The 15,477-nt window shown below is 27.3% G+C and overlaps 1 protein-coding gene across 8 annotated transcripts in view; it reads left to right on the forward strand.

Annotated features, from left to right (window-relative positions):
• fne (found in neurons) overlaps positions 1-15,477 on the forward strand; it is a gene marked incomplete at its 5' end in the record, with an annotated part of 50,414 nt that overhangs the window by 30,488 nt on the left and 4,449 nt on the right. For 4 of the 8 annotated variants that reach the window (XM_067048014.1, XM_067048015.1, XM_067048017.1 and 1 more), the window contains 1 exon segment: positions 1,581-1,622. In XM_067048014.1, coding sequence (XP_066904115.1) covers positions 1,581-1,622 — 42 coding nt within the window. 8 annotated transcript variants of the gene reach the window in all.

The raw sequence follows: 15,477 nt of genomic DNA on the forward strand, positions 1-15,477 counted from the left end.
TATATATATACTAATGTTCAGGACCCAAAAAAGTATCTTTCCGTGCTTTTCATTTATTGGGAATGGTCAATAAGTAACTAGTGGTATCGCATTACCGGTTTGAATTTATGACAAATTTTTTATATGTTATTAACTAAAGTCCTCATTCATTTATATTTTCATTTGAAATTATTAATTATATTTTTCTTAAACTTGAAGGTAGTTTATTGAGTCATGTGTTTGACATTGATACTGATATTTACTAAAGGTTTTAGAAACCCAAATGCTTCATATTACTTGGAAATGAATAAATATTTAACATGTATCCTACTTGGTAAGTACTTTTTTAGGTCCCAGTGATGCCAATTATTTGTTTGATTGTTTGCCAATAATTTAATTGTTCTATGATGTCTATCAGTTTTATCAAAAGTTCTGTGCTATTTTAATAGATGAACTTATTTTTTAATTGTATGATCATATGATATTTTAATAATATTTGTTTTTATTATAATTTTTTCTTTATTAATACATATTTTGTTGATCTATTTGAGAGGAAAGCATAAACCCTAAAATATTTATAGACGATGGTTCTTTAGTGCTATTTATTAATTACTTTTCATGTTTCTTATTTTATATTCGTTAAGAGAAATAACTGATAAACTACTACTCAGTGATACATTAATTTTTATGTTTTTCCTTTAATTCTCTTTATTTGTCATTAGTCTTACAATTAGTTATTCATTGTTTCATTGAAACTAAACAGTTAAAAATAAATTCCACTGAAACAATATTTAACACTTCATAATTATTTGTGACTTTTTAATTAGTGCATATATTTGTGCTAATATGGATAATCATTTAGTAAATATTAGGAAACTTTTTTTAGTCTATAATATACTATATTTAGTTTTATTAGTTTTCTGCCTAACCCAACCATTAATGTTTTTGTAAAAACTCTTATTAACAACAGTGAAGTCTTGAATCTTGACATTAAATATGGAAAATTTCTCTGTTAATGTTCGATAAATGATTATGTTATCTGGAAATATGTTTTTATTTATATTTATAGATTATTTCTGCCTATTTGTTATCATAAATTGTTAAAAGAAAAGAAAGAAAAACTGATGATCTCTTTGGTTTATATTCACACATACAAATATATTCTAGTAAAAAGACTTTTATATTTATTTATCGATGTATATTTAGCCAAAGCCATACCTGGAGGTGGTGAACTCATTATATTATATTAATTTATTTTGCATGTTTGTTATTATTAGATATGGCTGCATGAATAATAATAAAATTGCTTATTAATAAAAAAATATGGGAAATGGATTATTGTTTGTGTGGGTGACTGTTTCAAAATTAGAATTGAATATGAATTGATTCTCATTATTATTTTTTTATTAATGAATTTCTTTTTATTTAAAAGAAGAGAATATCATTTATTTTTTACTAACACATAACACATCAGAGGATTTTTATTTATTTATTTATTTATTTTTTATTTAGCCATTTCTTATTTTAGTATTAAAAGATTATTTATGTTTTTCAATTTTTGATTTCATTTTCTTATTGTTTCTTTGTGTATTTTGTTTTAGCACTGGCAAGACCATGCTAGCCATAAACAAAGGTTTACAGAGGTTAGTATTTGTGTTCAATAAAACATTTAATAATCTGTATTAAGCATGTGTAATGCACCCTTAAAATAATAATGATAAAGGGGGAAAACTGTTCAACTAATTTCTAAGAATACTTGCTAATCCTACAAATGAGAAAATAATTATTGTATTCATCATAAGTAATTTTTGTGAATTGATATTTTTTTTTATATATTTATTTTTTAATACTTTTGGTTGTTTATAATCAGGGTTTAAATATTTCAATCTTAAAGTGTAATACTGTGGCATATTTAAATTTTTATTTTGTCATATATATTTGAAGTTTTCTGGTTTCCTCAGCTAAATTTAAAATACTTTAATATAATTTAAACTATTTTCTTAGTATTTTTTGTGCTATGATCCTGAAGTTTAATATTTTTTTAATTACTTAATTTATTTTTAATTTGAACAGTCTAAATAGTTTAAAATAATTTAATAAATATCTATAAGTGTAATAATTAATAATATATATTTTTCCCATGACATATAAGAAATATATTACAAACTGAAAATTGAATGAATGATTTCTTGTGTTTAATTAACTATGAAGAGTTTCGCTTTTTTTAAACGTGTTGATGAAGTATTGGTTTAATTAACATCATAATTATCTTACTTACCCTTAAATTTTTTACTCCTAAATCCCAGTGCAAACACATATGTGCATATATAATACATTTGTTTTATTTATCAATTGAATTGTTTACTATATTTATTATTGAGTTAAAAAATAATCAATGCATGATATTAATTATTGCATATATACTGGAAGTTACATTTTATCACTTTATCTACTGTTCTTAGTTGAGGTTTGCTTTTACTACCATCCGATTAAGACTCATAAATCTCATTCGATGATTTTCAACGACCTGAAGCTGATATACAGGCTAGAAATCAATAGGCCTGGGCATAAAAAAGGCTTAATAGGCTGGTCGATAAAGTGTTAACATGAACAATAAACAAAAATAAAAATTTGGTTATATCTTACACTTTTATTTTCATCATTCGTTCGCAGTAAAATTATTAGGTACTATATTTTCCTTAATCTGATCACTAGAAATTATTAAAGTATTGTTGGAAAGTTATTTAGTTTCTAAACTCCGTTTTCTAACATTCAATATTTAAATTTTGATTGTAACCTAAGCTTACATTTTTTTATTCTATAATAAGAGTAATTATAGATATGATTCATTCATATACATATGATTCATGTAGAAGTGTTTCTATAGAATACGCTATTTCAAAGTTCCCCTTTTTATCATTCACTATGCTGAGTATTATTGAAAAATGTTTATAATTTAGGTTTAATTCTTAAATTTAACTGCATTAATTAAATTATTTTATTTTTTATCCAGATAATGTTGAGTTTTTTGTTAATGTTGTGAATATTTTCAATACATCTGTTAGCATTAATTTAATTTTTTTTTGTCATTTTAAACATTTTAAGGAATTCACCTAAATTATTTGTGTTTTTTAACCTAAATCTTTTTAAGGGTTAGTCTTGTTGAAATACAAATACTATCTAACCAAGGTTCAAGAACGTACTTCTAAATAATTTATTTTCTTTTATTATATTCTGGTTAAGAAACGTGTATTTTTACCCATTTTTGATACATTCTTTTCATCAAACGCCTGTAGGATGAAAAAAACTTCTTTACACATACTTGTATTCTATCTCCTACTGCATTCATTAATATGTCTCAGCACTAATAAATCATTACTGTATAAATTCTATTATACTAGGTAAGTTTTTGTGAAAGGTCCTTCTTATTATTTCTTTATTACATAATTCTCTACAATTAACCTCCTATTTGATAAACTGTGTATAAATGCTTTTATATAAATATCAACCTGATAAATTATTGATGCAGCTACATGTGTTCTGATTGTGAACTGTAACTTTTTGTTTCTTTCTCTTGATTGTATTTATGTATGTGAATTTTATTAGTACTACACTAGTGAATTGATAATATCTACTCCTGGTGAGGATGGTTTTGGAAATAGAAATAAATTAAAATATAACTGAATAAGCATACTTCTATTCATTAAGGGTTTTTTTTTTTGCTTGATCAATATTTTTTTTATTTAATTTTTTCTCCCTATCTCTGCATTTATAATAGCTGCATGGCATTATCTGTTGTAAAAGTAAATCTCTGTTTGATAATAAGCTTAGTAAATTATAATAATTTATTCAAGGTATGATGCACATACACATACCTACTTATTTGTGTGTATATACATACAATATATCAAATAGAGACAAATATAGCTATGTTCTTTTAAATCATCAGTAAATCTGTTTGATTTTATCTCCAATATCATTTTTAATTATGATTGCATGGATTCTTTTCAAAACTTGGCATGCTTTTCAATGTTAATTCATTTCATAATTAATTTAATGGTGTGATAGGAAATCATTGTTTGCATGATGAATTCACTACCTAAATGGCTTTTCCATAACAGTTACTATCAAGGTTGTATTAGTTAAATAATATACTTTATTATTTAAGAAAAATAATGAAATACAAAAATTTAATTTCAGCAATCAGTTTTATTAATGATATTTAAATTCAGATTAATTTACATAGTATGTATGAATTTTATAATCTAATAGTATGATTTTTTGTAATAATCATGAAGTAGCATGATAACTAATGTAATGTAATATATTTATAAGAAATCACATAAACAATGGCATGAATTTAAAGTTTTCACAAACCTATGGTCTATCACCACGTGCCATGTTATGTTTATTGAGAATAATTCCTAACAGATATTATATTGAAATATAAATATTACATTTATTAATTATTTAGTAAATAATAAAACTAGTATATTTGTTTCTAGAACTACTAAATTAATTATATTTTAAGTAATTTATTGTAAGTTTCATTTAATTTCGATAGTTCTACCTGCGGATATGGTTGTGAAACAAGATATAAATTTTGAAAAATAAACATTTCATCATTTTAAAATGAGCTCCTGGATTTTTTAAAAGATTTATGTTGTTTTTATCAATCCTATAATTGATGGATGGATAAGTCATTATTATTTTGCTTTGTATCTTTCATGACTAACCTTTCATCCTGCTTAGTGGTTGCTTAGGAAATTCAGATGAAAATAATTTAATGTTATCTAATTTAATTAATTTTCCATGCAAAAAGTTATGGTAATGAACTTTTCTTTTTCTTTTAAACTATACTTCTACATACTAATTGAATATTCCGTAACTATTCCTTATGTGGGAATCTGTATATGTATGTGGATGTGATAGTTTCATATTTCATTTTGGAGCCATATCACTGTCTAACTTTTATTACTATGACATTTGTGCGAGATCTGTAAAATAATTTTTATTTTTAAAAAGTTCAATTTTTTATTCATTATTTTTCACTGATCACTAAAAATAAAATCACTATCTAAAAATAAATAAGAAGTTTAATGATCAATCAGTTAACTTTTTAATCATTTATGAGGAAGATCTTTATTTTATTTATTGTTTAGGAACACTAAATAGTTTTTTGTTTTTCTAATACCATCTTTATAACAGTTATATAGAACAAAAATTATATAAAGTAAATAAATCAGATGCTATTGTACCAGTCTTGGTTAAAATAATGTGTAGCAATTTTTACCCTCAACAATAGCATTAAAAATTTGTTCTTGTATATTTATCAAATATGACGCTATAGTTATAACCAGAGTTTTAAATATACATGATCATAGCTGAGGAATATTTCAATGAAAGATTAGTATTATATATAAATAGTATACTCAAAAGTAAAATGAGATATTATAAATTAAAAATATTATAAATTAATAAAAAAATATTTATAATAATTAACAATATAGTTATTTAAACATAAATATACTTATAATATTAGTAATTAAACAATATTTGATGGCTTGATTATTTGATTTGAGCTATTAGTGTTTGTTAACTGTTGCCATTGATGACTTCATTCATCAACAATCAACAATCTGTCTCTTAAACCCTTTGAATAATATAACATATTCATTTAAAAATAATTAAGAGTTGACTGGCCATTTCTTTGATGTTTTTTTTGTTTTTTTTTTTTATTTGTAGCATTACTATGAAGTTTTGGTTATACAAATTTACCAGTCTTTTAGACTATTTGAGTAAATTGTTACTAACAGTTTTTGATATTAAACTATTTGGCCTCATGAGGTAGCTTTTGTCAAAATGGTTGATTTTTCAACAATACTGTTACAAATAATATCATCTTAAAAATATCCATACTATATTTCAAAAAGGTATTTCATGAAAATGAAAAAACTCTACCCTTGGTAATCTGGGAAATAATGAGAACCCAAGAATTTTAATATTTTGGCAGGTGTGAAGATGAAAGTTCTCTAAAAGATATAATAAAAAAATTACAAGAGGAAGGAAGATAATCTGAATCCTAAATTCTGCATAATGAAATTAAAAGGTTATTCTTCTAACAAAAAAAAGTTTTATTCCTTTGTAGTAAGTGTTAACCTATGTATGGCTGATGACATTTGTGTCAGAAGAAAAAAAGTAATTAACAATGGAGATGGATTTCTTAAATCCAGTAATGTTATGCCAATTCCAGACTTCAGCATGCCTCAAGTAACACAATCAGAGAGTAAATACAATACAAGAAACAATCCTCTATATTATTGAAAAAAAAAAAAGAAGAATAAAATGTTGTATGGCCACTTAGAAATAATGACAGGAACTGTAGCAAAAAATAGTCTTCTACTATCGCTCGACAAATGCAAAAAAAAAGGATGACCCAAGAAGATATGGTTGCAGGTTACATTGGAGGGCATGGCTACCAGAATACTTGGAGATTGAGACTGGAGCCTGACAAGACGAGAAAGAGTTGCAAAGCCTGTTAGGAATGAAAAATTACTAAATGTTGCAGGGGGGGAGGGGGGGGGGAACTCTAAAAGTAAAACATTCTTTAGGCAAGTATTGCTGTTATTACAAAAAAAAATCCATGTAAGTTTTATTGTGGAAAAAAATTCCTTTCTACAACACCCTCCCTCCCTATGCCTTATAATTTACATTAATGCCTTAACATATTTTCTGTATTTACATTTTTGAATTATCATTTTGAAAAGAGTATGGATCCCTTCTAAGTTTTATGATTCAGTCAATATTCTATTCTACTTCTAGAATAAAGTAACAATATATATATATTGATAGAAAATGAAATTAGGATTTCTTTTTGAGGTTTAATTTAAGAATAAATCAATAAAAAAAAAATTATGAAGTGCTAATTGTTTTTCATTTAATTAGAGCAATATTGTTTCTTTAGAATATATTTTGAAGTATTTATAAATTACTAGGTATAATTACTATTATTTTTAGTTCTTCGATATTTCCAGTCAATAATGTTAAATATATTCATTATTGTGATTACTATTATTGAAAGAAAAAAATATAACATCTTTTAATGTCAAAATATTTAAGAATAAAATTTGTGTTTAGTTGAAATACCAATACTATATATTCAAGTAAATTAGAAATCTATTATTCAATTTATGTAATGATTAGTGGGTATTGGATGGATCAAGATGGATAAAACATGCATTTAATTGTATTTTGTTTTATCATTTCCACACTGACATCACTAATATAATTGATTATCTGGTATAATGTTGTTTGTGTCCATGATATATATATATTTATGATTTCAAATAAATTGAATATGTATACATAATCTACAGAAAAAATGGAAAACAAGACTGCAGGATCAGATGCTACGCAAATCATACTTTTAAAAGTATTAAGACCATTTAACTTCATGTGAATACAGATAAGACAAAGATACTGGCTAGGAGAAGAAAAAACTTGATTCATCCACTGAATACATACACAATTGGCAGTAACTTGTTTCAAAATGTTACCAGTTTTAAATATTTATGGTGCCGAATTGATATGTCCTTGGACAAGGAGGAGTATATCGAATCTCACATTTTTTTCTTTCAATAAAGCATCATACTGCACTGTGCATCTCTTAAAGAGTAGATCGATCAGATGCACAATCAAGCTTAGATCATATAAAATATTAATAAACCCAGGCGGAATTTACAGGTGTGAGATGTGGGTGTTAAATGAAGTACCACAAATTAAAATGGAGGTCTTCATGCAGAAAGTCTTGGACCCTACAAATGATAATGGAGAGTGGTACCAACAAAAAAACGTAATTTACCAGATCTATGGAGATATGTTAATTTCAGACTTTATAAAAATGCAATGTTTGGGATGCCTGTACCATTTCGTCAGGATGGTCAATGAAAGGATAACCAAGAAGCACCCTTGCCATCCAGAGAGAGTAACAACTCAAGGAAGATAAAAAAAAAAACATTATTGCAGCTTTAACTATGAATGAACTTTCTTTGAAGCTGGAGTCCCAGAACTCTGAATGAGAGGATTAGAGCAGGCCAAGAACAACCTATTGTGTTTTTCTTACCTATAAAGAAAAAGATTTATACATAATCACTTTAAATGTAATATGGAAAGCAACTGTTCAGAGATAAAATGCTAGATATAACATACTCATGAAATTAGACTCTTAACCCTTACATACAAAAAAAAAAAAGTGACCTGTTTTATACTGTTTAGCACCTCCAGTTTATGAGGCGCATAAAAGTCTCACGGGTTTGAGAGGGAAGGGTGGTGAATATACTAAAAATCATGTGTTTCTATTAGTGTTTGCTTATATCTCAGAAATTATTGGCTTTGGTAAAATGGGTTCTCTACAAAATTAAAGTACCACTAAATTTCCTATGAAAGTGCTGAAATGCCTTTTTTTTTCTAAAGTAACTAGTTTCGGAGATATGAAGGGGATAAATTTGGTTACTTAATCCCCCTGATATTACCTCTAAAATGTTAGAAAATTGTTTGTTGTAAATAACAATAGGGTTCATATCTCTTATGATTAAAGCCAATAGAATTTATAACTGCAGTCTGACTAAGCTTTGAATAAATGTAATTGATTTTAAATTTCTAGTGAAAGCGTTATAATAATATAGAAATGTTAAGAGTCTTTAGAAAGGAGTTTGAAGCAGATCCATCGTAGTGAGTTACCAACATCTGAATTATAGATACATGGTACTCGGTTCAATGTGTGGAAGAGACACTTTCCAAAAAAGATGATAGGATTACATTTCTGTTAAATGTTTCAATTAATCCCCTGCCCCCTCCTCCCGCCCATTTTAAGGACAGTTTGTTTCCCTAAAACATGGAATAGTCACATCCTGTTAAACTGGAGAATTGGATGAAGGAATTTCAGGGAATATCCTCGGTGTTCACCAGACCTCACATCAGTTGATAAAATCTGTAACAGTTGCTGAATTGAGGACAGCCACTTATGAAAACGTTCTAGAATGTAACACCAGCTCTTTTTTATAATGTTTATGATTCTATTACTTCATATCAGGTGTGCTTGAACCATACCAGACATCAGTTTTAATCTAGGCATTGACAAAAAATTGAAGTAATGTCTGTTGGTTTTATCACATTTTTCAAATGAAATATATTTATTAAACATTAAGTTTGAAATTATTTGGAGTATGTTACTGCTTTGGTTGAATCACAATCTGACCGAAAAAAGTTTATTTTTTTATGTTTTGTTTGAGGTATTCCATGGATTGTAGTATAGACTAAAGTAAATTTGTAACTGCTCTAATAGCTTTTGGAAAGTCTGTAGGACCCCTTCAGTAAAGAAAGAAACCACAGTCTACGATACTATCTTTAAAATAAGTCCAATTCAGAATTAAATCTAAACTATTGTTGTCGTCAAATGTGCCACTATTCAAGCAAAGCAACAAAGTACACATGTTTGTGTTTTCTTCGAATACCCTGTACATTGAAAATTAAGAGCCGAACTGAAAGATTTGGGAGGAGATTTGATTGGAGAAAAAAAAACTAATTAGGTTTTTATGAGATTGCTGGAAAATTATTGGAATCTAAGAGATTGTTTAATCAATATTTATGTTTGTTTTGATGGTTAGGGTTTAATGAAAATTAAGGTTCAGCCTGGTTGAGTATTTTTTGTGCACAAATAAGTCTGTTGAGAACTTTATTTAGTTCAGTCCATGTAATAAGTGTTGTTGCTGTTGACAATGATTTGATTTTAGTTTCTAATGAATAAACATTATTGAAATCTTTGAATGAATGGTTAGAGGCTTTTCCAAGTTGATTTCTGTGGTGAGTTGGAGTATTTGTTTTTAAAATGTTGTATTGGAATAAGAAAAACTATTTCCTACGAATGGGGGGGTAGATGAAGTATTGTGAATCATTCATTGATTCTATACTAATGTATTTTTTTTTTCTGAAGATTGCTCATGAAGCTTTTTAAACTAGTAACCTTGATTTTTATATAAATTTACAATTGTCAATCAGCAGTAAATGAAGGAGATACAGGTTTGGAGCGACAATATGTTTTATTCGGTGGTTACAGAGATTATTGTTGGGTGGAGGCCTTAGTTGGCTGTTCATTAGAACTGTTGATCTGATAACTTTTTATATATTTGTGAATGGGGGTAGATAAAGTGTTGTGAATCATTCATTGATTCTATACTAATGATTTTTTTTTTCTGAAGATTGCTCATGCAGCTTTTTAAACTAGTAACCTTGATTTTTATATAAATTTACAATTGTCAATCAGCAGTAAATGAAGGAGATACAGGTTTGGAGCGACAATATGTTTTATATGGTGGCTACAGAGATTATTGTTGGGTGGAGGCCTTAGTTGGCTCTTCATTAGAACTGTTTATCTGATAACTTTTTATATATTTGTAAAGTGCAAAATGCAGAAGCGCAAATGGAGCTTCCACATGGTAGTAAGCCATTTGAAACATCCTTATGTCCTATTAAATTTAGTTAATCCTTTTGATATGTGAAGAAAAAAAACATGAGCTCCAATGTAAACATTGTCCATTACTTTCACAAGTACACACACATATTTTATGAATAAGATGAAGATTAGAGTATTTAGAGTTGTTATGTTTTTTTCTTCACCTTCACTTATACTCAGTGATCATACCCAAGATTCATAATGCAGGATAAGCCATTAAATGCACAATTTTAATATTTAATGTACCACAATTTTAAATACATGTTTAGTATTTTCCCATATGTAATTGATATTTCTCATTTTGTGTGTTACTAGCAGTAACAGAGTAATGTCCTATTCTTTTAATCATAATATTATTTTATATTGAGAACTCATTATTATTTTTGATCAATATTAATGAACATATCCGATTGGAAACCAACTAGTTTTCAAGGTTAGTTTTTATCCTATTATCATTTTAAAACTTCTTTAAACTTTACAATGATTCATACAAATTTTGGGTAGATTTGTCTTGAAAACTTAAATTATATTTTTTAATGGTGTACTCAAAAGTCAATCATTTCTGTTTAACTATTTTATTGTTTCAAATCTTGACAAAAAAGTGATTTGTCTGATAAGTGCTAAGAAAATTTTTGTTAGGTTTTTATGTGACTACTCAATACGTGTCATACCATCATATTTCTTCATCTTTTACCCATGGAGGTATTACTAAAAACTTTGTCACAATTAATTAGTTAATTATCTTCTTATCAGAAGAAATAAAATAGTTCCTTACATCTCTTTACTTGATTGTGCTATTTATTTGCAAATATCACTGAAGAATCAATATTTTGGCTGTAGGATTGATGAGCACATTGCTTTATTATTTTAATCTATTTTTATGTTATATGGTCTCTTTTACCAACCTTTGGGAGGGTTCTTCAATAAGATTTCAGTACTTCCTTTTTTTTTTTTTTTTTTCTGATGCAATAGTCTTGATAATTTATCAGGAGTTCAAAAGAATCTTGAGTTTGTTCATTTCTCTTCCAATGGACCTGTCCCAATACTTTTAAAATATTTTATTTGTCAATAAAATATCATATACAACTAATAATTGCTCACCAGCTAACAATAAATTAGAATCTTTTATAAGAACCACCCCTTTTTATCATAATAAAAATATTGATAAATTGAAAAAAACAAAGCATTTTTTAATATTCTGCCATCCTCTTGGCACTGCTCTATCTATAGGGAACAATAGATATTGTTCTATTTAACAAGAGTACTGGGTTTTATTGCTTCTTCTCAACTTATTTTGAGGATATAGTGGCTGAGCACTTTGGGGCGGGAGTCCCAGAGTTCTTGGTTCAAAATGTTGTGATTACAAAATTCTTTCAAGATGGTCTGGGGTGCAGTGATTAGATCCTCTGATTGATTGTCTTCACCTCATATTTAATTTATTTTCAATAATAAGTACATCATTATAAAAAATAAATATTTGACATACATATATAATCTATTTTTACCCTCTTTTAGGATTTTCTCTAGTACGGATCTAACGATTTTGGTTAAGCATGGTATGTGAAAATAAGCGATCTTTAAATCAGCTAAGTCTTATCCTTACTAAAATAATCTGACTAGGCTCAAATGACTAATTTAAAAAAAAAATTTCCTAGAAAGAATCTGGCTGGTTGGGATGAGTCTATTGACAGAATGAGAAATTGGAAACAGCTGAGAGATCCCAATCACATTCAGTAACATTAATGCTTTTATTTTTAGTTACACAACTTTTTTATCTTTTGTTAAACTGTTAAGGATTAAAGTTGATTTTTGTCTTCATCTCAATGAACCCATAAAGAAAAATTTCATAGCAACTGAATATGAACATTTTTTTTTTAATTTTCGTATCCATGAAAATTGCGATAACTTTAACACAACTATCAACATGAAACTTGAAACTTGAAAGTGGCTTAGGGCCCTATAAACTAAAAAAATGGTACAAATCCAATGTCATTGAACAAATTAGGAGTGGGGGTATAAAACTAAATAATTCAGGAGTTTTTCTTTATTCCACACTTCTCTCCCTAATAAAGGAATAAAATGGCATGTCTGTTTTAAAGTCCCCTGAGTATAAATAACCAAACCTCACATAATAGTCTTTTTCTGTATGTAAATGACCAGCTTAGCTAAAAATGAATGATAATATGGGACTGAAATTAACTATTTTAGGTAGGTGTATGCAAGGGGTGCACCTTTTTCGCTAAAATTGCCTTACTGTAATTGACACTTATTATCATCAATTTTATCATTAAATAGGTAGATTTTATCCTCATTGAAATAGTTTTACAGATCTTAAATGTTGAATTTGTAAGTACCTTTAATTTTTTTATACAGGAAACTTAATCATCTCTCATTGTTAGTAGTAATAAACAATGGATAAATATATAATATGAAAGAATTTGATAATTAACTAGAAGGGAAAATAAATGTTTTGTTTTTTTATCCATGATTGTTATAGTAATAATCAGATTTTACTTTCACTTACCTTTTTATGAAATATATCATAAGGTGAAATATTGTCATCAAAAAATAAATAGCTGTTTATTTAACTTAATTTAATTAATTTCACTTTAAAGTAGGATGATAGTGATGAAAGTTGTGTTATGTGCGCACCAAGTTTTTTTTATTTTTATAGAAATTATCATTTGAATAATGTATAATTTTTAAAGTTGATTTATTACATAATATTTCCATGGAATATAAACTTCTGTCCTTCCCTTGTTTCTTTTATTTGTTCTATTTTATTATTTTTTTCAATTTCTCTTTTCTTTTGTGGGAGTTAACTTACAGGAGTCAACTACTGTAGATACACTTTTAATATAATGATTAATGAAATTTTTGCATGAATTACATGTATATAGTTATGGTGTGAACATTTTCCAGGCCTGTTTACAGTGAAGATTGGTCAGATATTAATTTTGAATGTTGCTTTAGAGGCCTAGAGGTGATTGGTTAAGGGATGAGTTTGAGGAGGAATGGGAGGTACATATGGGAAGTCTTTTTGAACTCCATTTTTTTTTCACATCAGTTAATGCTTCAATTCCTTAATAAGAGGGGAGAATGATCTAAATTTCAAGTTGAAAGAAAAAAAACCTTTAGTCTGTGGAAAATGTTTTCGTCATTTCTTTGTGGGAAATTGCAATAGGCCTATGCTTTACTGTTTATCATACCTGCCAAAGCATAAATATTTAATCATCCTTCCAACTTATATTTTTAAAAGTTTTTATTTTCTATTTTAATTTATCAGTAATATTGGCAAAATGTGTGCTAAAACTTCTTGAGTCTGTATTAGAATTTACAGTTTGTTTAATATATTTTGTTATTTATATAGCCTCAAGTACTTTTCTTTATCCAGGACTTGGGGGGTTGTTAAAATCAAATTTATGATTATATTTGATGCTGTGTTGTGCTATGGTTGTTAACTTTATAATTTTACTATCTATATTAATTTTATATTGTGTGACTCTTAGTTTTTTAGAAGTTTCGTGTATGTATTTATATAGTTTTATTTTGTAAAAACTGCTATTATGACTAGATGGGAACTTAAATAATCTATGTATTTTTAATTTTATACTTTGTTACTTAAAATGACACCTGCAACACTACGAACTCAGAGATTCAATCACTTTATGGCTGAACTGAATTTGTTTTCCCAAAAATTTTATTAAATATTTACATGAATTGTGAGTCTTGACAGTATCCTCCAACCTATGCTTTGGTCTACCCCTTGGACGTTTGCCCGTTAGTTCAGTGTTTACTAACATTATAGGGATCCTTTCGTTGCTAATCCCCTCAACTTTGCACACCCATCTTATTCACTGCAATGCTGTGACCTGAATTATATTTATTCAGCAATGTGTAGCCTTCTAAATTTTCTGTACAACTCGTCATTTTTTGGTCAGAATATTTTATGCTATACTTTATTTTCAAAAATCTAGTTTCCGTAGAACCTAAATACTTAAACCCTTTTACCTGTTCAAATGCATTTCCTCCTATATTTTTATCACTGAAATTGCTGCAATTTCTACTAATTGCCATATATTATGTTTTTTCTGTATTTGTTTTTAGGCCTAGTTCCTTGCCAGATTTTACCAATGCATCACATTTCTAATAAAATATTCTAGTAATAAATTAAATAAGCTGGGTGAGAGTCCCCTTGTTTTAAACCAGAACAAACCTCAAACTTCTTAGGATACTTATGACCAATTCAATTTTTATTAAACGTTCCAGTCATGCACATCTGTACTAAATTTAATAACTTTTTGGTATTCTCTGTTCAATTAAAATAATATACGACATCTGGCATTACTGCTAAAAAAAAAAATCCTGACTGTAAATGCACTTTATATAAAATAATATTGCAGATAAGTTCAAATTACAAACAAGTTGACATCTATAATAGAGGGACTAGGTGCAATATCAGATTACCACTCTTAAAATAATAATGATGCATAAATTGTTCTGAAGGTGGATTAAAAGAGATATTGTTTCCACAAACTTCTATTTATAAGAAAGGTTTTTTTCTAGGAATTTGAAAATTAATCAAATGGTGTAGAAAGAAAACAGTTACATGGGATCTCACAGGACGGTTGCTTGTTCTGAAGGATTAATGATTCTATTTGAAGCTGTATTTGTACTTTGTTTTATTGACTCTTGATTGGCGACTGTATTCTTTAATACTATTTACAAGGATTGTGGTATCTAATTTAATTGTTTTCCCTTTTTTTTTTCTCAGAACTAGATTAACAGCATTAGCTTGTATGGGTATTGCATCATCCATGATTAAATCTTTTTCAGTATTACTTACATTTATGAGTAATGGTTTTAGTGATTTTTTTTTTCTCAGCATCATCTGCTTTTCTCATTACATACTTAAATCTCATGAAAATCTCATTGTGATGAATTCGGTCCTGAAAATTCATTATTCCACAATTTTTATTGAGATATAT

The sequence above is a fragment of the Halyomorpha halys genome, unplaced genomic scaffold, assembly GCF_000696795.3.
Source record: "Halyomorpha halys isolate HHAL.00 unplaced genomic scaffold, Hhal_1.1 Scaffold313.1, whole genome shotgun sequence".
NCBI classification, from domain to species: Eukaryota; Metazoa; Arthropoda; class Insecta; order Hemiptera; family Pentatomidae; genus Halyomorpha; species Halyomorpha halys.